This window comes from Leucopleurus acutus (assembly GCF_964270905.1).
Source record: "Leucopleurus acutus genome assembly, chromosome: 4".
Lineage (NCBI taxonomy): Eukaryota > Metazoa > Chordata > Mammalia > Artiodactyla > Delphinidae > Leucopleurus > Leucopleurus acutus.
Genome location: NC_139146.1, coordinates 139,472,828 through 139,498,891, shown reverse-complemented (window position 1 = coordinate 139,498,891; position 26,064 = coordinate 139,472,828). Strand labels below are relative to the sequence as shown.

The following is a 26,064-nucleotide window of genomic DNA, read 5'->3' as shown; positions in this document are numbered from 1 at the left end:
TCATGCAGAACAAACACACAGAAAGGTTTGCCTTTGATCTAAATACATTTTTTCCTTGGCTGCAGTGACATTTGAACTGTATATCAGAATAAAAAACTTATAAGAAATCAGGCATAAAAATAGTAGGGGCGGGGGTGGGGGGGCTGCAAAAAAAAGTAAATCATCTAAATCAGATAATTAAAAAAACATCTGATTAATGATAATTTTGGCTTGAAAACCAAGTGCCTTATTTCAACAGACATTCAAGTTGACTTATAAAAATGCAGACATTACCTTTGAGATTGACTTTACAAAATGCCATGAATATCTCTGCAAATATCTCAATCCTCTTATCACTTTGACTTTTTAAAGATTTAATGCTATAGTTGTAAGTATAAAGCATATTCCTTATGTATAATTCTTGAACTAGAGTGAATTTCATTCTTTCATTATGTTTAAAAAGCTTTCCTTCTTCCTGATCCTTATAAACTCCCTTCGAACAATATTTATTAAAGGTCAAGAAAATGGTTTTTCTAGAAGTCAAAATAGCATATCACTTGTAGCAATTTAAATTGCAGAAGAGTTTGTATCTTTACTACATTCTGTGTAACAATGCTTTTGCTCTGTAAAGCATTCTGGGGGTGTTGGAATATTTTTCTTTTGAAGACAAATGCTCCATGTTTGGCATGCTCTAGCCACTGCTGCACCCATTTAAAGACTTCTAGGTTAGAGTTAAGCATGGGCAAAGCATCCCTCAAGGGAAAGTGTAGGTACCGGAGATCCTAGCCTTTTTCTATACCCTATTGTTGTTCTTTTTCTTTTTTATTTCCCATTTTTCTTCTCAAAGAAACATAAAGAGGCACCAGTAAAAAATATAAGTATTCTTGTTTGGTGTCCTTGATTAGAAGTCGTGCAGACATCAGGGAGCAAAAACCAAAGTGATTATTCACAGAATCCTCAACGCTGGACATTTTAAAATACACTGCAACAAAATAAATTGTAAAAGGTAGTTTTAAATGTACCCTCTGTCTCTACTACATTGTCCTCGTATCACTAGGATAATCTAGCACCGAAATCAGCTTAGGCAATCATAAAAGTTAAAGAGCTGCCCCTGGCAGCGTTTTCGTTCCAGAACTTTCCACAGAACTTCAGCCATCATGATGTCTTGATCCCTTGTGTCCAAGGAGTGGTCAAGGTTTATCATTCAGCCTTCAACAGAAGAATTTGACCCTGATGGAGCGGCAGCTATAATCATATGGTATTTTTAGGAAAGTGATACACTGAAAAATAATATCACAATTATGTATTTATGAAATGTTGGTTTCTACAAACTGGAGATTTAAGAATGATGGCTAGAACAAATCAGTACATTTCTAAAAGAAAATAAAAATGCACAGAGATAGTGTCAATCAAATCGATTATGAAAAATCACAGTCCTGTTATCTTCATAATGAATGCAGTACAGTGTCATAAATGCCCTTACATCCTTGTCACATAGTGTGAAATACAAAGAGAAAGTCCAAAGAAATGGTAAACTGACTTCCCTTGAACAGGGTCTGATACGTGAATCCTTTGTCCCTTTCTCACTTATTAGATGCCTTTCATTAGTGAGTTCTCATAGTCTAATAATCAATCCAAAAATACTCATAATTATGGGAAGACAATATCATTGCCATTTTCACAGTCATTATCATATTTTTAGTGTGTTGAGTACAGCAATTATTCATGAAAAGTAACACATGTAAGTATGAATAAAATATCTTTATGTACAAAGTGGCATGGCAGGATTTTGACCCAATATTTAATCATACACTTGCAAATTTTCCCTGCATTAACATAGTAGAAAACAATAAATACAAACGTTAGGTAATAAAAGAACACTGAGAAAGTAGGAAAGTCTCCGTGGATAAGAAATGTTAGTTCTGAAAACTTTAAACTCAAGGGACAGTCATTTCATCAGTGAAGGCACCTGCCTGGGCTGTCAGGTTACCTGCTCACAGATGCCCCTCCTAAAATTCCCTCCCCTAGGAATGTTCCTATAAAATGTGGTAATGTGTTTTTTCACATCTTAAAGGACAGGAGAGGCCCAGGATGGTTTCCGATTCTCTTAGATTATTGCGTGTCATCTGGACATCACTTTATTGGGACAGGTGCACACTGGCGAGCAGGATTGGAGGTCAGGATTGAATCCACAGGGCTTTCTCCCTTTCTAACCATGGAGCACAGAAGCTGAAGAGTAAGCCTGAAAGGGGGAAACAAAAAAGGTCAGATTCTAAGAAAGTGAAGACGTAGAGATGCTGGGGGACACCATCTCTTGGTAAGAAATGTTAGCGACCAGCTGAATTTTTCCACCCAGTAGTCACTGGAATGTCTCATAAGCACTTCAACCTCAACAAGTCTGAAAGGAAACCCACTAGACTGCCTCCCAAACCTATTCCCTCTCGCTCCGTAATTCCAATCTTTGCTCTTACCTTCATGATCCATCCAGGCACTCATGCTAGATGTGTGGGCATAATCTATACCCCTAATAGTTCTCCTTCCCCAATGCCTACATTCACACAATCCCTACCTCTGGAGAATGTCACCTTCCAGACAATTCTTTATTCTATTCTGCCTCTTCCTCTGTATCCCTACTGTATCTGCAGACCTGGTGAAGCCCTTGTTCTTTTCCCGGGGAATACTGAAATAGCCCTCTGACCTCTCCGCTTCCAGTCTTACTCCTGTTGAATTAATCTTCCACACTGAACACTCAGTGATGTGTCTCAAGCACAAATCTCATCGTATTCCTCTTCTGATTAAAGCACTTCACCGCACCCTATCACTAACGCGACATCGTTCGAGGTCTGTTGCTTGGGGTAACAATGTGAGTAATTAAGAAATTGATTGGCAACTTTCATGCTTTGCTTCCGTGTACTTATCAGGGAGAAGAGTGAACAGGCAACTCTGCACTTCTCCTTCACAGAAAGGAGAGTCAGGGCTTTGGTTTATTACTTTGGGTTTTCTTGTTTGCGGTACAGAAAGAACTTTCTGTATTGGCGCCCCAAAACAGCAGGAGATGGAAGCTTCTGTGCTTTAATTGGGAAAGGGGCACATGCCCGGCATGGCAGGGTAGGTGCTGTCGTGCTGCTGATGGCAGTGCTGGTGGTTTGCTGGAGTCTGGGAGGAGGATGATATGGTGGGGGTGAGGGTGGGCAGTGGACCAGCGTGGAGACCTGCATCTTGCTCCCTCATGGCATGATCGGTGAGGCAGGACCTTCGCTAGGGATGGTTGCATTGCTGCCTTGCAGTGCGGGAGCCGGACACTGGTTACTGTGTCTTGCGGGACAGTTGGAAGACCAGAGAGTGGACACAGGATCCAGGTCAAGTCTTAGTCTGTGGAAAGGACTGTAAAGCAGGGCATTTCTTTTTTTTTTTTTTTTTTTTTTTTTGGTACGCGGGCCTCTCACTGCTGTGGTCTCTCCCGTTGCGGAGCACAGGCTCCGGACGCGCAGGCTCAGAGCCCATGGCTCACGGGCCCAGCCGCTCCGCGGCATGTGGGATCTTCCTGGACCGGGGCACAAACCCGTGTCCCCTGCATCGGCAGGCGGGCTCTCAACCACTGCGCCACCAGGGAAGCCCCCATGATAGATTCTTTAATCATATTGACAACACTTTATAAGCAAAGAAGCACAATGGTTCTAGGAGAAAAGGTCATTCTATCCTGGTTTTATAGATGTGGAACCTACTGCAAAGCATTATAAAGAAATTTGTTGAAGGCCATAGACTAGGATCAGAAAATAAATCTTTCTTTACTTGTGATGTTTTCTTTTTAGCCCTCATTCTTCATTTTAAAATGTAAGAAAAATAATTGAAGAACATGTTAAGCTTTTCTGGACGTTCACAAAGATGCTTTTAGATTATCAAGGATATCATTTAGAAAATTACAGAAGTACAGTGAATTGCATCTGCAAGAAAAATAGAAATGGGTAACATTCCACTTTGTTGAGGATCTGTGGGATGAGACTTTCATACAAGTTATTGGTCTTGCTGCCCCTTGGTTCTTCGTTGATCTGAAACTCCCCTCACTTCTTAAACTGGCAGGTGGCTTGGAACAGAACGGACAGGAGACCTACTGGAGAGGGAGCGGCCAGGTGGCAGTAGGTCTCCTCCCTTCTAAAGCACAGGATTGCTCTCAGAACAATCAAAAGACTTTCTTTTCAGTTCTAAAATTGTTTTTCCCCTCATTTAAGATATATCTTGGACATGTCTACATGCAATTTAAAAATTGTCTTGATAATCACTTTTGCTAGTTGTATAATGTCATTGATTGGATCATACCTAATTTATCTGAAATTTCCATACCACTGGACATGCTGTTTCTAAATGTTTGCTACCATTCTTTGTATATTAATCTTTAATCACATTTCAAATAATTTCCTTTTGAAAATTTCCTAAAAGTGAAGTTACTAGGTGACAAATGTGAATATTTTAAGTCTCTTAGTGAATATTACCAAACTGCTCTTTGGAAAGATTAATCCAGTTAATCCAATTTATACTGTCAAATGCAGCATATGATACTATTTGCTTCACCAGTATGATTTTTAGAAATTAGGAAAAGAAAAACTCAAGTACTTGAAGGTTATAATTTTTTTGGTCTTAATTCCATTTTTGATTAGTAATAGTACAGGAACTCTTCTATAATTTTATATTACCATTTTTATTTCCTCCTCTGTGAATTGCCTGTTCCTGGCCTTTGCTCATTTAAAAAATTTATGATTTGTATAACTGTCTTTGTATATTTAAAATATTAATGAATTGGTCTCATATTTATGACAAACATATTCCTGATTTATAATTTATAGTTTTCTTTATGATAATTTTTATGTTTGGAAATTTTAAGTCATGATGTAGTAGAATTCCTATTATTTCCATTGTGTTATATTGTTTCCTGGTCTGAAAATTCTTAATCAGACACATAATACAACCTAACAAATTTTTCTTCTACTTTTTTTTACATTTAGTTTTTTAATATATTTTCCCCATATAGATATTATTAGCTAATGTCCCTTCACACTCGTTATTAACCAATTTGTTCAGACCATTTGTTGGCATCAGTAAGAAAAGGATGTGCTTTCCTGCTCTACATTTTGGCATAAAAATTCTGGCCTTAGCAGAAGTCCTATGTAACAGCAAATCAATTCCTTGTCACTTTGTCATAAAATAATTAATCTCGTGTCATAAAAGAATTAATCTCAGAAGAAGATAACAGAGCATATTTGCATTACAAGTGAGCACAAATATGTGTAGAAGTACATACAGCTAATGTATCTCTAATCTTTGATTCCAGCGGCCTTCAAAACTTACCACAAGTTACTTTTGCACTAACAGCCATTTTGAGGGAGGTATCAGCTAGTAGCTGGGAGGAAAATGAATTATACAGGGAAAGCTTAAACTAAAATAATCATTTTCTTATTCTAAATAAATTATGGTCCCTAAATATAGCAATAAATCTGCAGTGAAGGATAATATTTTTTGAAACTCCTATCATCCTTCTGCTTGTTGACATAAAAGTCTTAAGAGATTTTAGAACTAGATTGAATTGATCAGTTGTATCAATCATGCCCATATAGCTTTTTAACTTTTTTCTCTATTTTCTTATTTCTTATGTGCGATTTCACGTTCTCACTAGACAAAGCTTTGCAGAGAGGGCAAGGGTCATAGATTAAAGGTATTTTGGAATTCCATTAAATGTAACATTCAGCACAAAATAGATGATCGTTATACGAAGCAGCAGGCATTAAATACATCTAGAAATTTATCCTGAGGTGAAAAATTTTAACATGAGTGAATGTGTCCGTATCGGTGTTTGCGGTTGCATACCAATCCAAAGACTTCTCAATTTCTTTTCTCAGCTTCTAGTTCTGATAAATGCATTCCTATTTATCCTGAATTTCTGAGTTGATATCTTATTTCTAGGTGATATCTGATTTCTAGGAGGAAGCAATTACTCAGCGGTTACTACATTTAAAGTACAATGGTTGCTAATAGAAATATATTGAAAAAGAGTAAGAGAAATAGACAATAGAACTGACCAATTTCAAATATGTTTCTTCCCATTACTTTCATCTTTACTTTTCAGAACATTGTTATGTAATTCCACAATTACTCAGAAAGGCAACAGAAGCTATTTACCTCTGCAAATCAAAAGACATGAGATTAGAGGCTAGGAGTATTTTTTCAAGTACAAAAATTGAAAGGAATGGGAGTTGGATAATAATTCATTTTGTTGAGCTTGTTTGGGTCAGTACTCTTCCTTTTCTTCTGCATAGAGACTGTCTCCTGCATAGAGACTCTTCTTTCTTTCTCTTCCCAACTGAACAGAAGACTTCTTCTTCCTCCAAACTGGACAATTAGTCACTAAGATTTGAGCATTTTAACAATCTGGAAGGCATCCTTTTACTAGCCACAGGATTGCAAAGAAACCATAGCTTGTACGGAAGGAAGCTTGCCATATACTAGAGAGGGCTGGACCACGTCTCCACAAATTTCTCACACTTCTCAGGTTCTTGAATCTTGCATCTGAAAGAGTGCATTGCAAAAGGATAGGCAAAGGCCCAGATTCCTCTCATCCTCACCCACCCCTTGCTGGCTAGAGAAGGATGAAATTCTGACACTGATGCATGTCTGGATGACACTCCTTTGTTTACATCTCTTGCTCCTGGCCAGAGAAGCATGGCTGGCATCATTTATTCAATAAACACTGGCTGAGTATCCATAACAGCACTGTCTTTGTGCTGGGAAGTAGACATAGGTAGTGGGCATAACAATGATATTCCCCCCGGATGCTACCCAGAGTGACTACCATTGTGTTTAGGCCAATTCTGGGCATACACCTATTTATCTGTTCTTTTGCTTTTTTACTATTAGTTGCTAAAGGGTAAATTTCTCTGCAGGTTCTAAAAATGATCAAACCCTAATTGTGAGGGCACTTAATCAATGCTGCTTGTGAAAAATAAGTCAAAAGAAACTTTTCTTACCCAATTCTAGAAAAGCAAAAGACGGTCCCATGCTAAGCTGGAAAGGTTAATTCCAGCAGGCCTGAAATCGGGTTGAGTTGTTTTACTGAAATAAGACATGTACCTGCATTGCACTGACTCCTGGTCAAAGAATGGAACACACAGAATAGCAGTTGCTTGTAATCATAGTTTTGAGAGGCTTCAACTATTCATTGATTAACAATTAATGTAATGAGATTGATCACCTTGCATCTGGTCTCATTGAGACACATGGAGGGCTCTGTCGCTCATCTAGTTATACAGCAAGAATGTGCCTACATGACCATCTGGGTTCTATAAGTTCCCTATATACTAACGAGTTCTGTTCCAAGAGTGTGTTCGTAAGTCCAGTTTGTTCGTAAGTCCAACAAAGTTAGCCTAGGTACCCAACTAACACAATCAGCTGTATAGTACTGTACTGTCATAGGTTTATAATACTTTTCACACAAATAATACATTAAAAAAAACAAAAAATGAAGGAAACATTTTTACTCTTACAGTATGGTACTTTGAAAAGTACAGTAGTACAACAGCTGGCATACAGGGGCTGGCATCGAGTGAACAGGCAAGAAGAGTTACTGACTGGAGGAGGGAGAGGAGGTGGGAGATGCTAGAGCTGAAGGGTCGTTAGCAATAGGAGACAGAGTGCAATTTCACTCATGCCTGACGTTGATGGAATGCATGTTCGCATCTTTGAAAGTTCGCAACTTGAAGGTTCATATGTTGGGGACTTACTGTATAAGAAACCCCAGCTGAGAGTGCATTTTGGATCACCTTGTTTGAGGTACTTTGTGCACACATCCATGGTTCCTGGCTCCAGAGAGAAAGTACATCTGGGTATGGTTCTTACTGAGAGAGGACAATTGGACCTCCCACCTGGCATCTCTGGACCCCTCTCCCTGAGCCAACCTTTGGCTGTGATGCACATTCTTACCTTAATGCAGCTCCTATGTCATATACTATTTTTTTTTTTTTACTGTCATTTTGGGTCCTGCAAATCTTCCTTAGCAATAGAACCCTGTCTAACTGCCACTGTTAAGTATATATATGCTGACCCAGGCAGAGGCAAACTGCATCTATGAGGAAACATTACCAACAGGCAGAAAGGAGGAATTGTATCATTCCTGAGGTAGGCAGGGCAACTGGAAGAATCTTCTACAGCCCCAAGACATTTATTTCTCTGGCAAATGTTCTTAGAGTTTGTTTTTAGACAAATAGAAAATGATGGTTTAACTGACACAAGCTATTAACTTTTCAGGTTATAAAAGTCTTTAGAAATAATCTGAGCTGCAGCAGGCTAACAAAACAGATATTAATGAGTATCTCAGTGAGTGGAATTAGGGAACTTACATATTTATTGCCCAGGTGTGGAGAGGATTCATCAAGCTGTCAGTTCTTGGTTTTCCCTTGTGCAGCGTGCTCACCTAAAAGCAGAAGATATGCTTTGATCTATAAGCTCAGAGAGTGAATAACGATGAAAATAAAAGTTTCTTGGCTTGTTTTCTGTTTTTCAAGGAAAGTCCAATTTCCCTTCAAGAACGTCATTAGAGCCACAACTTACCTCTTGGTATTGCCTGGAAATTGTTCACCAAGATTTATGAGCTTTATTCGGGCATTGTTTATTTTTACCCTAGAGGAGCAATGCTAACTCACTCCCTGCAGATAGGGGGTGTGAGTTGGGAGGTGATAGCAAGAGAGGCGCCCTAGGGAAGAAGTTATTGAATTTTGCTTGTCCCATAAGCTGGCTGTGCCTGAGCAAAACTACATCATATATTTAAAATGCCACTTTATCAGGAAAACATTCTAGGGTCCTTTGTTTAAATAATTCGTGAGAGTTTTGTGAAAATGAATTTATAGGCCAACATGAATACTTTGGTGACGTACAAAGCAGCACAGGGAACATTGCTCAAAATAACCATGTTATTCCATCATCAATATAAAGATAAATATTAACTTAGGATGATGGGGAGCTGAGAGGCTCCAAGCATTTTTTTAAAAAATTTATTTATTTAATTTATTTTTGGCTGCATTGGGTCTTCGTTGCTGCACGGGGGCTTTCTCTAGTTGCGGCGAGCAGGGGCTACTCTTCATTGTGGTGCTCAGGCTTCTCACTGCGGTGGCTTCTCTTGTTGCAGAGCACGGGCTCTAGGTGCGCGGGCTCAGTAGTTGTGGCACATGGGCTTAGTTGCTCCGCGGCATGTGGGATCTTCCCGGCCCAGGGCTCGAACCCGTGTCCCCTGCATTGGCAGGCGGATTCTTAACCACTGCGTCACCAGGGAAGCCCCCAAGCATTTTTACTTGCTCTTGGATTTGTGTTCAAAGCATTTCACATTACCTGTGTCTTTCATGTAGATTCAAGTAACAACAGCAGTCACATTATATAAAAGCAGTATGGGTCCAAGCGTCCAGCTTTGAGAACAAATGTCATTGTTCTGCTCCAGCTTTTATCTGCCAGCTAGGAAACCAGTCTTCTGGGGACTCCATTGATGTCACCCGTTACCTGCACTGTCATGGCGATAGTAAATAGTACCAGAGACCTAAGAAGAACAAACCTGGGGCTCCCCTTCAAGAGATCCTTAAGTCTTCTGCTTCCAAAAATGTCAGGCTCAGAGCAACAGCCCTCACAGCCCCTGCCCCGCTACAGCCCTTTGCTCACTATTGTTTATTTAACAAAAAGCACGGCATGTCCTGGAATCCATGGCTATAAAGTACAGGAATAAGAAGTAAACAAAAGAAACATTTATTGAACCCCTACTGTCTGCCAGAGTCATGTAAAACAAATCATATGAAAAACTTCAATTCTTAATACCTCCCAAAGTCTGTCTAACTGGGAATAGAAAGTGTGGAAAGATTCAATAACCATATGATTCAAATAACAGTTACAATAATGATATATACGGTAAAAGCAAACAAAGTACATATACACCTAGAAAAAAACAACTGGAAAGAAATACACCAAATGCCAATACTGATCATATCAAGGTTTTCTCTCATAAGTAATTTTAAATTCTTTCCTATTCTCCATTTCCCCCCATTCTCCATTATGCATAACGTGGTCAGATATTAAAATGGCAGTTTAAGCCACGAAGAGATATTCAAGGCAGTAGTGCATGCTGACTTGCCAATCAACGGTTAGAGGAGAGAAAGACCACGTACAGTTGGGACAGTCAAGGAAGCCTTGGTGTAAATGCAGAGATTGACGCAACAGCTATTGAAGGGCTGTGAAGACAGATGCCGAATCTCTGTATGGTTTTATACATCTATGAATCTTTCCCTCATCTTTACAGTTGTTCATTTCCAGTTGTTAATGAACATTTGTAAAACATAAATAAACAGAAAAGTAACTGTACATTTAATGAGTAATTACCATAACATACTAATTAGTATTAGTATACTAATAATATATGAATAATATGTAATTACCACAATGCATAGGAGGGGAGGTGGGAGTGACAAAGGAGACCAAGGTGCTGTCTCCCCCTTCAAAAGAGCTTGAGCTCAGTGAGGAACACAGAGGATAGGAGATGAGTGACATCTGGGAAGTACATGTTATTAAGTGGTTCAAAATTTGAGCAAGTGAAATCTGGCACATCATGAAAGGCCTTGTAGATGTGCTAAAGTGTTGGAACTTAATCTTAAGTAATTAAAACTTACCAGAGTTTTCTAAGCAAAGGAAAATTATAAATGGATTCAGATCTGCTTTTTCTTCCTCCAAATAGTTCAAAACCAAGTGACGCTTTGAAATTAAATTCAGTGATACAGTATTTTCTTTCTCTTGTGGAATCATGTATTCCTTAATTTAGGCAATTTTCTTCATATTTGTGTAGCCTTACATGTTAAAAATGAGATAATGTACATTAACTTTCTGAGGAGTGGTGTAAGTGGGAATCATCTTGAAAATGCATCATGTCACATGTATATTTTGTAGTAAATCATGAGGATGTTTAACTTGGCAAGACTTCTTACTAAACCTGAGTGGCATCTTATATGTTCTCATAAAGGAGTCCGTGATCTGCTATGTTTCGTGCTCATTTTTTTCTGAAAGCACGTTCTTGTGTATACCCTAGTAGGCTTTCTCTTTTACATTAAAGAAAGCTCCCAATTGAACTAATCAAATTTTAAACATTATGGGCCACATTTTCAACAGAAGAACCCTGCTTGAGAAAGAACGTATTTAGAAGAAGCAGGAAGTGTGGATGGATGAACACCATGGCCAATTAGAGGAGGAGGACTTGAGGCAAGGAACTGTCTTATCCAGAGAAAATACTCAGAACAATAGCCATTACACGTAGAGGCTTGTAGAAACCCAGAAAATTTAGCATCCACTGGCATTCCCCTGAAGGTGAGTTGCTGCAGAGCTCTGTTTCCTTGGAAACATGATATATTGACCTCTAAAATGGCAAAATTGATTTTGAGATATAAGACCAGAGTTTATAAATTGACATACTGACCAATCCAATGAATTCTTAAGACCATTGAATCTCAAATTTCATGTTGTTACCCACATTGGTGCATTAATTAATACTATGTCCCTTAGGCCATGTAGCACATAATATGAAATATATAACAATCATCAGTTCTGAGTGGTGAATAGTCACATATTCTATCAAATTCTTTTTCTGTATTTTTTAACTATTTAAAAATTTTTATATAGGAGATAGTGGAAATTTAGGCTAAACCTGTGAACTTATATAAAACCTAATCATTTCAGACTATTCTAGTTATATTTTAGAATGATGTCACTATTAGGGAAGAGATATTTAAGTGAAAATAATTATAATAATGTAATTTCTATTGAGTGTGGTGAGCATAATTTTATAACGAAAGCATATTTGAATAAGTTTTGAAAGAAGGTAGAAAGAGATTTGTTTGCAGGTGTTTCAGGAACCATCAAATCCTGTTAATGGTGGACAGACTTTAATAAAAACTGTGGTAGTACAAAGAGAATTTGGAGGGCATTGTTTTAGATTATCAGTTCTAGGCTATTGAAATCAACTCAGAGTCACCCGTTTTAGTTTTCCCCTATTACCAAATATTTTCAATCATCAGCTAGGTTGACTTTTGAGAGATTATTTTCTTAAAAGAAGTGTGCTTCCTAACCTGAGGTTGGCAGAAATAAAAGTACCAGAGACTAGATCTTATTATTTCCATAGTAATATTTCCTCCTTAGACCTATGACCTGAAAAGCTACTTATGAAGAAAAGGAACTTTGGGTAGTTCAGGGTCTTCTTAACTATCCCACCGTGATCTACCCACTTATTATTGCAGTTAGTATGAGGGTGGGAGATAGTAGCTTACACAGAATTATCCTTGGGCCTTGAAGAAGAATCAGACAGCAAATTAGCAACCAAGAAACACAAGGTTTCTCTGTGGATTTCCCCTCCTGAAAGCCACGATTCTGGTGTCAATTGTCATTTCCCTGGTAGACACAGGTAGCAGAGCAGGTGGTCCTGATCTCAGGCCCCTCCTCACCAGGAGAGCCAAGGGCTCCTATACAGAGGCTTCTGGTCCACAGCTTGGAGACCCCCAGAAGCTGCCGAGTGTTCGGTTTAGATCCCGAGGGGATAAAGGAGCGTGCATGAAATTACAGGTTGTCATGCTGCTCAGAAGTCACAGGCAGATTCTGAGAACTTTTCTTGATAAATGGTGTAGTCGCACTCCGGGTCCTTCATAACCTTACTCAGGACTGGTCCACGTTTAGTCTCCTTGCCTGGAGGTTTTCCTTGACCAAGTAGAATAGGCTCAGCTACTTAATCAAGGCTGGTAAACAGCCAGGAGAAACTGGTGAGTGGTTTCCAATTATCCTGTGGAGGAATTTTACTCTTTCATTCATTCATATGGTTACCTTCAAGAGAACAGTGTGGGAATAAAGAAATGTGTAAGAGATACAAGAATGAAAGTCTCTCTTAAGAGAAAATGGCTCCCATGAGGGATTTGGCCATGTCGCTGCAGATTTTGGGTGCCCTTGCTTTTCAACCTCTTTTGTTTATCTGTTGTAATTTGTTCTAGTTAGAATCTCCTACCTGAAATGGGGACCTTCTTCAGCCTTTGATATCTTGCTCTTCAGTTGGGACTATATTTATAGCCTTTTGTTTTACAAAATCGTTTTTTGCAACATATTTATAATGTTTATCATCTGATAGCTCTCACTTCACATAACATATGTATTGTGGGAGTATTTTGTATAGGTAAAATTGGGGGGACTGAATATAGTAAATGTCTTGATGTAACTTGATATTTAAATTAGAGCCACATAGATTGTTTCATAAAACTCATAATTACTTTTTATTTATATACTTTTTATTTTTTTGGTCATATTGATGTTTTAAATATCTTGTTTACTCAAAACAAAAATGTAATCTGTGTTTTTTTAATTTTTAAAAACTATCTAGCATCTCATTTTTCATTGCTTTCGATACAAATATAATTCATACAAATCATATCTGTATTTTGAACATCTTTTTAGATTGCAAACCAAACAAAATCAAAACCTAAGAGACTAGAAAAAAGAAATGTAAATTTTATCAGTAGGAAACTGTGTTTTGTCCTTACTGAGAAGCTCAATTAAAGTATTTTAAGTGATATAAAATATGATATACATTTTAACTGATGAATCCTAGTTCCAGTTGACTGTACACAGCCATTACCAAAAATGAAACAAAACAACAGCAATACTTTAAAAAAAACCCTGCGGCATACTTAGTGTTTTTTCTGCCACTACTGCAGAATAGAAAATGCCTCTAGTCACCACCCATTCTTTAGAACACATCTGCATGCAACCTCCAAAAGCCAGAGAGTCTAATAATCTTACCAAAAATGATATTTCTAGGGCTCATCTTTTCTTCATAGGAGAATTTTGTATTTCTTGGGAGTTAATGATTGAGTTTTTCTAGAGAAGTTATGCTTTTTGGTTATGTTCACATGAACAAAATCCAAGTTAGATTTTGAAATAACCATTTTTCATCTAATCGACAATCTGGGAGCTTACCAGACTCATGAGAAATTGTCTTAACAGTGAGAAGCTTCACACTCTCTTTATCGGACTGAGGTCTATTTGGAAACAGAAAACATTAAGTTAGCGCCACAGTAATTAGCATTACATATCCGTGAAGGAAAGTAAACATGATACAAACAGAAAGAAGAATATACACGTGCATATATATTTTTGTGTGTTTCTATGGCAAAACTTGTGTTTCTTCATGTACAGACACATATACTTTTATAGCACTTTCATTTCTGGAATCAAGCCAATAAATCTCTGTTATTCTGTTATGGTGATGATCATCAGCTAAATTAAACATCAGGATGGGTCACGTAGGGACTTCCCTGGCAGTCCAGTGGTTAAGACTCCGCGATCCCAATGCAGGGGGCACAGGTTCGATCCCTGGTGGGAGAACTAACATCCCTCATGCCGAGCGGCACAGCCGAAAAAAAAAAACCCACCTGTCATGAGGTCCATGTTGCACATGCTTCCACTTCCTAATTGTGAGGGGAAGACATAGAAATGTTTCCAAACCTTTTGGACTGATCTGAGTTCTGGGTAATTCCTTTTCATGAGGTCGTGGATACTGCAGTATAGTGTCTGAACTGTCTATTTCAACAAGAGTTCCCACCTATCCCTTCTCAGACTCAAAATAGTTTCAAACTCCAATTCCTCTCCTTGGACATCTCAAGAACCTCTACTTTTAATTAAGAATGGTAGGTGGTGTAGGGACATTATTCTTTTTTTTTTTTTTTTTTTTTTTGCGGTACGCGGGCCTCTCACTGTTGTGGCCTCTCCCGTTGCGGAGCACAGGCTCCGGACGCGCAGGCCAAGCGGCCATGGCTCACGGGCCCAGCCACTCCGCGGCATGTGGGATCTTCCCGGACCAGGGCACGAACCCGTGTCCCCATCGGCAGGCGGACTCTCAACCGCTGCACCACCAGGGAAGCCTGGGACATTATTCTTAAAGTTCACATCCCAATGAATATACAAAAACACCCACAAAAAGGGCTACAAAGTCAGGTCAACACAGAAAACTTAACCACAGAATTTCGTTTTGACATTAAAGTAGTTTGTCTCTTTGCAGCACCTTGATTGTAACAGTTGGTAGGATTGCTAACAACTGCTTTGTTTGTTATAGTAAAGTCGAAGCAAAATAACCATCTGTTGTTAAAGTAAAGCCACTCAGAGCTGTCTCAAGGTGCAGGCATGATTTTTCCCTAATTGTGAGAAGCATATTGAAAATTTCAATGGGAAAACTATTTTAAAACTCTAGCTATGTTTTTCTATGATTTTTTTGGCAACTTTTGATTTCTGATTTTACCACTTTACCCAAGCTTAAGAGCCAGTTGTTGGAATTTCTCATACTTGAGAGCTCTCTGACAAATAGGTAGCCAAACCCCATATACTATGCCTTCTGCAAAATGCTTGAAAAACCCGAAGAAGTATGAGTAGAGGATCAATACTTTCCTCTATATAAATGACAGGGTCAGAGCTTCTAGAAGAAAACAATGATGCAGCATTACTTACTGGTCATTTCCATTTTCAGGTGTGCCTAGGAGAGGAGGGAATTGTTATTAGAGCTGTGAGGAGCTTAGCTGCAAAAAACCTGAGACCCCTGCCACTTTCTGCTCAAAGATGTCTCTAAAGCCAATTTTTAACTTTTCAGTCTCTCACCCCATTCCCCGCCCCACTGACCATTTCCTCAGACGTGGTGACTACTCATTCCTCAGTCACAGCTAATACATTCATGGTATAGTCTCAACTAGGCCAACTCCACTGAACTTAGCTCTGGACTAATTTTAATCTTATAGTTTCGTATCACTGTGTGGAACTATTATCTATTATTGTACATCCCACAGACACCAAAAAAGGTCTCAGTATCTCTGGAAACAAATTCTTCTCAGAGTATTGAATTACCTTCTTAAAACAAAGAATTGAATTTTTGGCTTTTCTTTATATGTTGCTCTCTCTGGGGACCTAAATCTCTGTATTTGTGGTGAGCCACGCTGCTGCTATTGCTTCTAATTGCATCTGAAGCCCACGGATTCAGCTTCTCAGAAGTGCTCTACAAAACGTCACTGAGCCTACTAACTGTAACTCATCTTCTGTCCGCTTTGCCGGGCTGTTCCACGAGGGTCGGTAGAAAGCAAGCCGGGCTCGTGAGAACGCAGAGTAATTCATTCTGCACAAGAGCATGGCTTCTCGGGAGCAGATCATGCTGGTCAAACCTTGCATTGATCTGTGGCCTGTTAGGCAAAATATTTAATGTAATCACTTAAGGGCCTTGCTTTATTCCGGATTTTGCTGTGATTTTATTCCATGGCTCGGCTCCCATCTCTTGGATTTCTTTTCATCTCTAAGGTAGCTCATATCAGGATATGCCTTTTGAATATCATTCTCTTGACTTTGACCATCATTGTTTTAAAGACGTTGATTTCCACCAAAATTTTGGCTACTGCTAGTTCTGTCACCTTGGCTAAGTTACTCCAACATGAATCTTAATCCCTAGAATTTAATTCATGGTATGGTATGCTATTCACCAACTAGCTCTAACTTCATCTTCCCTACCATCAGTAGGGTTTTAACAACAATCCAGTTCACCTATAAAGTCCCCTTTAATAGAAAGTGTGAACTTTTCAAATAACTTATTTGCAAATCTTCCTATGCAAAGCAGTTTTTCACTACAGGGTATTTTTACTGATGGATTTAGCCCACAGTTTTTTTCCCTATCCTGTATACTCAACACCCACTGGCTTCAACTAGATTGGTTGAGTTCCCATAAAAGATAGGATTGGTGGTTTAGAAACTTAGAGAAATTAAACTGATTTATAAAAATGCTATTTCCCCTCTGGAAACTGAGTGAGGAAACATATTTCAGACTTTATTAAGAAGTTTATTCACTAACTCCCAGAGGGAAAGACGTTGATTTGTTTTCTTCTTATTTTACAGCAAGAGCTAAAATGAACACTGCTGTTTTCATATCATTACTTTCCCTTGCACTGTCTTGCTCAGGCGCCAAACTGTCCGCGCCCTGCACAGTCAGCGATTGGCCTCAGGAACAGCATTCATTAGTGTCCTGGGGGCACATTGTCCATGGGGTAAACAAAGAAGAGCGTGGCTCATAAAAATGATTCATTTTTACTTTTTAACAGTATATGAGACTTAGGTAGAGTTCTGTTAGTGAACTGTTTAGAATTAAAGTGAAGAAAGGAAAGGTTCTATTTTACTGAAAATGACAAAATTTAACTCAACAAGCGTATCATAAGGCTCTCTCTGCTATTTATTATGCACAATGCCATGTGAGTCATACGTAGTTTGTGACTTGGAGGGGTTGCCTGAAGTTATGGACTGAATGTTTGTGTCCCCTCAAAATTCATATGTTAAATCTTAATGCCCAATGTGATGGTATTAGGATGCTGGGCCTTTGGAAAGTGATTAGGTCATGAGGGCAGAGTCCTTAGGAATGGCTTAGTGCCCTTATAAAAGAGACCCCAGAGAATTCTCTTGTCCCCTCTGCCACAAGAAGACACAGGCAGATCTGAAAACCAGGAAGAGTGCGCTCATCAGACGTCAAATCTGATGGTGTGTTGGTTGAACGTGTCAGCCTCGGGAGCTGTGAGAAATAGATGTTTGTTGTTTAAGCCACCCAATCTATGGCATTTTTGTTACAGCAGCCTAGACAGAATACGATGTTTGACTTTCAGGGGAAGCAGGCTTATAGAGAAGTAACTATATTATAGTGTGATGAATACTATTATTAAATTCTGTGGAATTAGAAGTAATAGAACACTCCACTCTGCTTAAAGAGATGGGGTGTCGAAAAAATATGGATTGAGTTTGTTTTTAAGCTAGATTCTAATGGATAAGATGGAGATTAGGTGTGTTATAAAAGTTAAGGTGTGTTATAAAAGTTAAGCAGTGGGCTGAACATTCCAAGAGAAGGAATAACATGGATGAAGCAGAATACATGGCACTACATTATACAACCAGGAAGGTGTCTGAAATGGAAAGATAGATTGAAGTTTAAGATAACATAGGTGAGTTCCCAGGAACTGGAGGGGGATTCAGAGGAAGCATGAAATAAAAAGAGACCTCAAGTTCCTGGAACAGAAAAAAGACAGAATAAAGACCAAAAGATATCTCAGTAAAATCGGGACTTTAGTTAATAATGTATCAATTTTGGTCAATTAATTGTGACAAATATACCATACTAACGTAAGATATTAATCATAAGGGTAGATGGGAACTCTCTACCTACCTTCACAACTTTTCTGTAAATCTAAATCTATCCTAAGGTTTAAAAGTTTATTTAAAAAAAGACTTTAAAATGTAATGCCATTATGGGAATCATAAATATTCAAGAGGCAGGGAGAAGAAGATGAAGCAGCAAAAAGAAGAAAAAGAGTGAGGATGTAAAAGAAGGCAGCGTCATTTTCAATGAAAGAAAGACTTTCCAAAGCTAATGGAGAGATTAAGGAGGATAATAAAGAATTGTTGGACTAGAATCCCTCGAAAAATTGCAATAGTGTCCAATCCTGAGGAACTGATTCAATTAGCAGAACACACAGTTGTGGAAGACACCTTCATAGGAAGGCAGCTGTGCCTCCCAGGAGGGAAGTAAGTCACAAAACACTCTTCTCGAAATTATGGGTCCCAAAGTGAAATTCTTAGCGATACTTCCCTTTATTCTCTGTTATACGGAAATGGAACAAATCTTCGCTATAGTTAACGCATGTCACTTTATGCCTTCTTTACTACCGTATTCCCCTGACCACCCACAAAACCAGGGCTTTTTCATTTTAAAAAAATGTGTCCATATTCGATATTATCTGCCATCAGTAGCTAATTTCTACTCCTTACCTTCACCGGCATTCAGTGGATTTCTCTGCCCCTTTCCCTCTACCTCTGTGATCAAGAAATACAGCAGTTCGTTTCTGTGTATAATGCCTCTCTCCTCTTAAGAGTTTAAGTTCAAGTTTAGACTAAGCACGTTTATTCTCCTTTTAGGAAAACAAAATGAAACAAAACACTGTTACCTACCTGGGTCTGTCTTCCAGCACATTCGATACAAACCCACCAAAGCAAAGACTGAAAGTGTTATTGCAATCAAAGCAATAACCACAGGCAAAATGATACCTAAAAAGTATTGGAGACATTGTCAGTTAGAGTGGCTATTGAATTTCACAACAAATCATTCATGAACTGAGGAAAAGCATGTACGCTTCCTTTCTTCTTTAAACATCATTTTATTTAAAAGAAGATTTTTTTTTAAGCAAAGAAGATAATTATCTGATTCCTGGGTTTTGCCCTAGTTGTCGTTTCTGATGTATCCACTTGATGTCAGTCTTGTAGCCTTTCTGAAATAAAACTCCAAACCTAAGGAAGACAGTTCCCACTTTCCTGGTGACTGAAGGAATGAGGAGGTGGGAGACTGGCCAGGAAGAAGCTGTCCCCTATGGTCAGAACCATATTCACACTTTATATTCTTTACTAGTTTATAGTGAAGTTACTAATACATAGCTTGGATGAAGGCATTCAGAAGGCACAAACTTCCAATTATAAGATAAATAAGCACTAGGGTTTTAATGTATAACATGATAAATAGAATTAACTCTGTTGTATGTTACATATGAAAGTTGTTAAGAGAGCAAGTCCCCAGAGTTCTCATCACAAGAAAAAACATTTTTCTATTTCTTTAATTTTGTATCCATATGAGGTGATGGATGTTCACTAACTTATTGTGATAAGTTTCATGATGTATGTAAGTCAAATCATTATGCTGTACACCTAAAACTTATGCAGTGCTGTATGTCAATTATATCTCAAAAAAACTGGAAGAAAAAGAAATATATATCCTCTACTGGTTCTAGTGGAAATGCTCTAGTCATAAAGCTGGCTTCTTAAAAAAAAAAAATCACTAATATCTTTCTGTAAAAATACCTTAGGACTAAAAAGGCATACAATAACATAAGTGGATATAGATGGATATCATGGTGGAACAATATGGTCCAAGAAAGATAAGCATGTGTGTATTTGTGAATGTCTGCTTGGGGGAGTGGTGTTGCTACAGTAAACTAGGGTGAGTTTTTGCTGTTCTCATTAAAAGAAGGTCTTTGCTGTTTGTTTGTTTGTTTTAGCATCTGCCTTCTTTTCTGACAGTCATTTCCCAGGTTAAAACAAGAGTGAAGAAAGGAAAAAGCTGTCATAGGGATATAAGTAGAGATATAGATGTTATGGTTACTATTTAGTTAGGTGTTCTCATCTGCTGGCATATGTACTCCTTATATTTACCGGGGGATTGAGAATAGGTAGGAGATTCATTTGTAGGGTGGGTTACACTTCACTGTTATGGTTAAATATTTGTTTTAAGTAAGTTCTGCTGGGTTCATATTAGACCTTACATGAGATCATTAGTGCCTCCCAAAATGAAGATGGCATGAATCAGCAGCTCAATAAATGCAATACTGACTTATTGAATGGAATGACTTTACCTAAACCTAAGATAATCTTTTATTATCACAGCTTCATATATATTCATCTTATTCTTAATTTTCAGGGAAATTAATGAATATTCTCTATTCAGTCCTAGCATAAACAGTGGCTGACATATATATGTTTTTGCTAAAATGGAACTTTTCTTAAAAGGCCATTTTTAACATTAAGATAAAGTTTTGTAAAGGTGAAAATTCATTTTTATGGAATCTCTGCCCATGCACTTTGGCTTATCAGAGATTAGTCCCATCAATTCACCTTGACCCCTGGTGGTAGCTGCTTAGCACTAAGGTAAGAAAAAAAAAAATCCCCAAAGTGTATTTATTAAAACCACACTCAATGGGAGGAAACTTTCAAAGCAGGTAGCAATTATATAGGATTATAATGGGATTGCAGGTTCAGTAAAGTTGAGAAAAGGCTGTCTATAGTTGAATCCCTTCCCTTATTGGTAACATTCAAACTTTCTGCAGTTCTACTGCCTTGAATGAAGATGCATGTATTACTCACTGGAATAAGAGGGGCTGGTTGAAGAAGAGCTTGCATTTTTTGCGTTCTCAGTGCCTATTATTTTAAGAAAGAAAAAAAGTCACCTTTGGTTAATGTGTGCCAATTCTCACAATCCTCCCCCCACCTCCCCCACTCCCCGTTTAGGTAAGCCTCTGTGATTTATAGGTATGAGTCTTGGAGTGAAAACATTTTATCTCATTCTGAAAGAGTTCTGTTTCATGACTCAAGATTGGTAGGGAGTTAATGTATACAATCTGATGAGTTTGGACACATGCATATACCCATGAAACCGTCCCCACAGTCAAGGTACTAGACAGAGTCATCACCTCCAAAAGTTTCCTCGTGTCCCCTCCCTTGTTTGAGGATGTGTAGTTTTGTTGTGTATAAATTATACCTCAATAAGCTGTTTTTTAAATGGGTGAGGTTTTCTCGGTGAGGAGGGGTCAGGCGAAGCAAGCTTCCACTCATACACACAGAAGTCATACCTTGAGACTGGGAGATGTTTTCCAGAATTGTTACTGATATTGAGGATAATGTAGGGATTCTGGTAGGTGACGCATCTGGTTGTAGAGTGTTAACTGTAGGAAAATGATAAATGTAGCGTCAGATGATAGTATTTGCTCTTCTTACTGGATTTCTTTGCAGATTCAAACAGTTTGCATTTCTGATGATCTGTAAAAAACTGCTTATTGTTGAATAATGGGATACATACAGTTATACATTAAATCATGAGTTCATTCTATCTCCTCCTGTAGAGATGATTAAATTTGGAATGAGAAAACTTGGGTGTTAGTAGTATACCTTCAAGAACTGGCCAAAAAAACGTGAGCAAGTTTCTCATCTTAGGCTACAGACTGTATCACCTACTGCATGAAGTTCTGCATCCCATAAGAATGCAAATCAATGCAGAAGCATTAATCACAGTTTAGATATTACAACTTTGAGTGATAGTGATTCTTTTCACTATAAATAGTTAAAATGGACATAAATACACAGGACTTCAGATTTTATAATGTTTCTTAGTGGTCAAAGAGAAAGATTGCAGTTGAGACTTTGGTTGGAAGAACTGGGGAAAAAAATAATAGAAGATCCCTTCATTTTTATCTCAGCAGTGGTTTACAGTTGTATGCCTTTTCTAGAGTAACTGCTGCTTGGATGCATTTCGACCACTGTCCATGCTCTTTTTACCACGGCAAATGTTAATTTTAAATTGATTATTATTATTTGTTTGCATAAGTCAACATTTGCCATCTTTAGTCAGAAGGACTAAAACAAAAAAATAATAAATAAAAATTTATTATTCAAAACTCATAAATCTCAATAAATTTCAAGGAAACATAGATAATTATGTTTTATAAGTGTAGGTTTATTCTTGTGAATCTGTAATAAAATGTAATTTGTATTTTGAACATTTTTTGAAAAATAATTCTCTTTTTCTTGACATATGAAGTAATATCTTTTAATCACACCTGTTTGCCTTGTCTCTACACTGAATTGCAAGCTCCTGGAGTGTGAGGGCTGTAATTCCCACCATCCACCACACGAAGCTCTGACCACAGCGGGTATGCAGTAAGATGTGGCTGACTGCTTGGATAAACTAAGAGGCACCTCTTACAATTATGGCCCCCTTAGGAGTGTGAAGGCCATGCATAATTGCATGAAAGAAATTGATATTGCCTATGACTGCCTTGTATCTTTCTCTCTTTGTCACCCACAGCCCGGCACGCACTGCATGCTTATGCATTTTTGACATTTGTGGGGGGAGAATAATGTTAAGACTCTGTTCTTGCCAGGCAGGAGATCTGTGGGAGGAAGCTAGATATATGCCCGTAAGAACAAAGAAAAATGTCAGGCTCGTGCACTGAGCAGGCAGAAAAAGGAATCTTAAACACAAGAGTGGGAACTAGCTCAAACCTCGGTACTTAGTTGCTTTTTCCAGTGTCAGTGAGGATGAATGGTCTTTTGGTTGCGTTGGTAGAGAATGAGATGGCTGATTAAATAACCAATGGCATTAATTCCCCTGGGATTTCCCAAGGGTTAATTTTCAAGACTCCACGTTCTACCTTATTACCTTCTCATAGACAGGCTAAGTGGCGGCTACAGTTCTGAGTATAATCTATCTGGTTCAGATGAAACTCCAAGCTTTCCTCCTTAAAAGGTTAAAACGTGTTGACTGTCCAGTGCCATTATTGCTAATGATCCACAGGGAGGCAATAGAATTAACCCTTCTTAAAAGAGGATTTGTTGGCTCCTTGAACAAAGACTTATTTTTTTTTCTTTTAACCGCAAACTTTAGTTAATAAATCATTTCTGAAACCAGCACACACACACACACACATACACACACTTCACCTCTATTACACTGAATGATTTCTGGTGTTTTCTAGTCTCTTTTACTTCATTTTAAAAAATAGTAGTCATGACCCGCTAATGGGAATTAACTTACAGTTTGAGAAACCCTGTCCATTAGCATGATCATATTGATGAAATTACAGGTCTTGGCTGAATTCATAAATTGTGAGTTTAATGTAATTCTTCCTGCAATTAAGATGGAGCCATGGTATGTTCAGCGCTTACGATTTCTGTGGATTTCACTGAGACTGTATTATGCCATGTTCTACTAAAGCGGCATCGGCAGAGGAGGTACAGGAGAGGTACAGTGGATGGTTGAGAGCATGATTCTGAAGGCTGAGTATGCGGGCTCAAATCTGACTCTAGCACTTATTTGCTGTGGAATCTTAGGCAAGGCACTTAAACGCTTTGTGTCTGAGTTTCCACATCTACAAATGGTGATTATAATTTTTCTACATCATAGTGTTGTGAAAATTAAATGAGTAAAAATAAATTTAAATTGCTTAGAAGTGTTGATACTGATATGTTTGTAATATATATAATTACTATAAAATTATGTTAATTTATATTATATTAATATATTATTTTATAATAATATCCTATTGTTATATTGTGATTAGGCACCTACAGAGTTGTGTCTTTCACCAAAGTCAATTTATCTAATTTTCTCAGGTATTCTAAGTGTAAAGCTATATGACTCTTCAGACACTTACATGTTTTCAGAAGCTTCCTTGCTCTAGTCAGGAACTGGAGAAACTGGAGTATATGGTGTTCTTAGATGACATCAGTTTGCTCTTAGACCTTGACTTTTGGTGATTGTAATGATTATTGAATTGCAGATATGGTATGTTATGACTTAAATTTAGTTTGCAAACTTCAGGCCAGAAATTGGAGGAGGCTGTTTGAGGCAGAGACCTCAGAATAAAGTCTGTTGTAATAAAGAGACTTGAAGAACCAAGTCTATTGTAATAATGTGTACTCAAATTTACCCGATGGATTAGTCTCCAAAACTTACAAACAGCTCATGAGGCTTAATATCCTCAAAACAAACAACCCAATCAAAAAGTGGGCAGACCTAAACAGACAATTCTCCAAAGAAGACATACAGATGGCCAAAAGGCACATGAAAAGATGGTCAACACCACTAATTATTAGAGAAATGCAAATCAAAACTACAATGAGGTATTACTTCACACCAGGTAGAATGACTATCATCAAAAATCCACAAACAATAAATGCTGAAGAGGATGTGGAGAGAAGGGAACCCTCCTACACTGATGGTGGGAATGTAAATTGGTACAGCCACTATGGAGAACAGTATGGAGGTTTCTTAAAAAACTCAAAATAGAGCTACTATGTGACCATGCAATCCCACTCTTGGGCATATATCTGGAGAAAAACATGGTCCAAAAGGATACATGCACCCCAATGTTCATTGCAGCACTGTTTACAATAGCCAAGACATGGAAGCAACCTAAATCCCCCTCGATAGAGGAATACATAAAGAAGATGTGGTATACACACATACACACACACACACAGACACACACACACACAGACACACAAAAGAATATTACTCAGCCATTAAAAAGAATGAAAACAATGCCATTCACAGCAACATGGAGGGACCTAGAGATTCTCATACTGAGTGAAGTAAGTCAGACAGAGAAAGAGAAATATCGTGATATCCCTTATATGCAGAATCTAAAAAGAAATGATACAAATGAACTTATTTACAAAACAGAAACAGACTCACAGACTTAGAGAACGAACTTATGGTTACCGGGGGGAAAATGGGGGAAAGGGATAGTCAGTGAGTTTGGGATTGACATGTACACACCGCTATATTTAAGATGGATAACCAGCAAGGGCCTACTGTATGGCACAGGGAACTCTGCTCAATGTTATGTGGCAGCCTGGATGGGAGGGGAGTTTGGGAGAGAATGGATACATGTATATGTATGGCTGAGTCCCTTTGCTGTGCTCCTGAAACTATCACAACATTGTTAATTGGCTATACTCCAATATAAAGTAAAAAGTTAAAAAAAAAAAAACAAATTTACCCTATTGCCATCTGACAGTGCAACACATTTGGCTCTTGCTGTAAACCAATTACTAGGTAAATCATTGGAAGTTTTAAAGACAGAAGACCTTATTGATGTCCCAGGGTACCTCTGGTGGTTATGAGAATGCACCTCATGGAAGGCGAACTACAGTGTAATTGACCAAGGTTCCCCACCTGCTCTCTGAATTCCATCACTGTGTTTGTGCTGATGCCATACCTCCTGCGGGCTGCTCCCAGCCAGTGATTGAGCCTGGCAAGTATACGAAAGCAGGTCTGCTCCTGGGAACCATGGGTTTCCCTGAGGAGGGACCTGAGCTGGAGGAGTCCCTGATGGCCTTCTCAAACCTTCCTTAAAGGAAGGCATACCATACACAGATATTAACAGGAGAAAAAGTGTGAGAGGCAGTAGAGGATAAAATATTCTAGTGTGAGAAAGAAAATAAAACTGTGTGTTCTGTTTTCATTTCACCATGTTTCCTATTCTTCTTTTTGATATGTACGCATTTGATATGTGTTTGAGGGACTAAATTCAATTGAACGGAATGCTTATTCATTTTTCTCATTATTTATAAATAATTGGAACTGGTCTCTAACTGCAATTTGATGGATTCATGTCTCACTTTTAAAAAGAACTTTCCAGCACTTGTCAC

At 38.2% G+C, this 26,064-nt stretch overlaps 1 protein-coding gene across 3 annotated transcripts in view; it reads right to left on the bottom strand.

Annotated features, from left to right (window-relative positions):
- Positions 1 to 1,885: 1,885 nt before the first annotated feature.
- The window catches only part of EMCN (endomucin), a 93,259-nt gene continuing 69,080 nt past the window's right edge, over positions 1,886 to 26,064 (bottom strand). For 2 of the 3 annotated variants that reach the window (XM_082837845.1, XM_082837847.1), the window contains 7 exons: positions 21,483 to 21,575; positions 20,998 to 21,051; positions 19,039 to 19,134; positions 15,526 to 15,550; positions 14,002 to 14,063; positions 8,364 to 8,437; positions 1,886 to 2,221 (listed from right to left, as the gene is read on the bottom strand). In XM_082837845.1, coding sequence (XP_082693971.1) covers positions 8,403 to 8,437; positions 14,002 to 14,063; positions 15,526 to 15,550; positions 19,039 to 19,134; positions 20,998 to 21,051; positions 21,483 to 21,575 — 365 coding nt within the window. In that variant the 3' untranslated portion in view covers positions 1,886 to 2,221; positions 8,364 to 8,402. Of the gene's footprint in view, positions 2,222 to 6,483; positions 6,538 to 8,363; positions 8,438 to 14,001; positions 14,064 to 15,525; positions 15,551 to 19,038; positions 19,135 to 20,997; positions 21,052 to 21,482; positions 21,576 to 26,064 lie in introns of those variants that run through there. The other variant, XM_082837846.1, reaches the window with a different exon arrangement.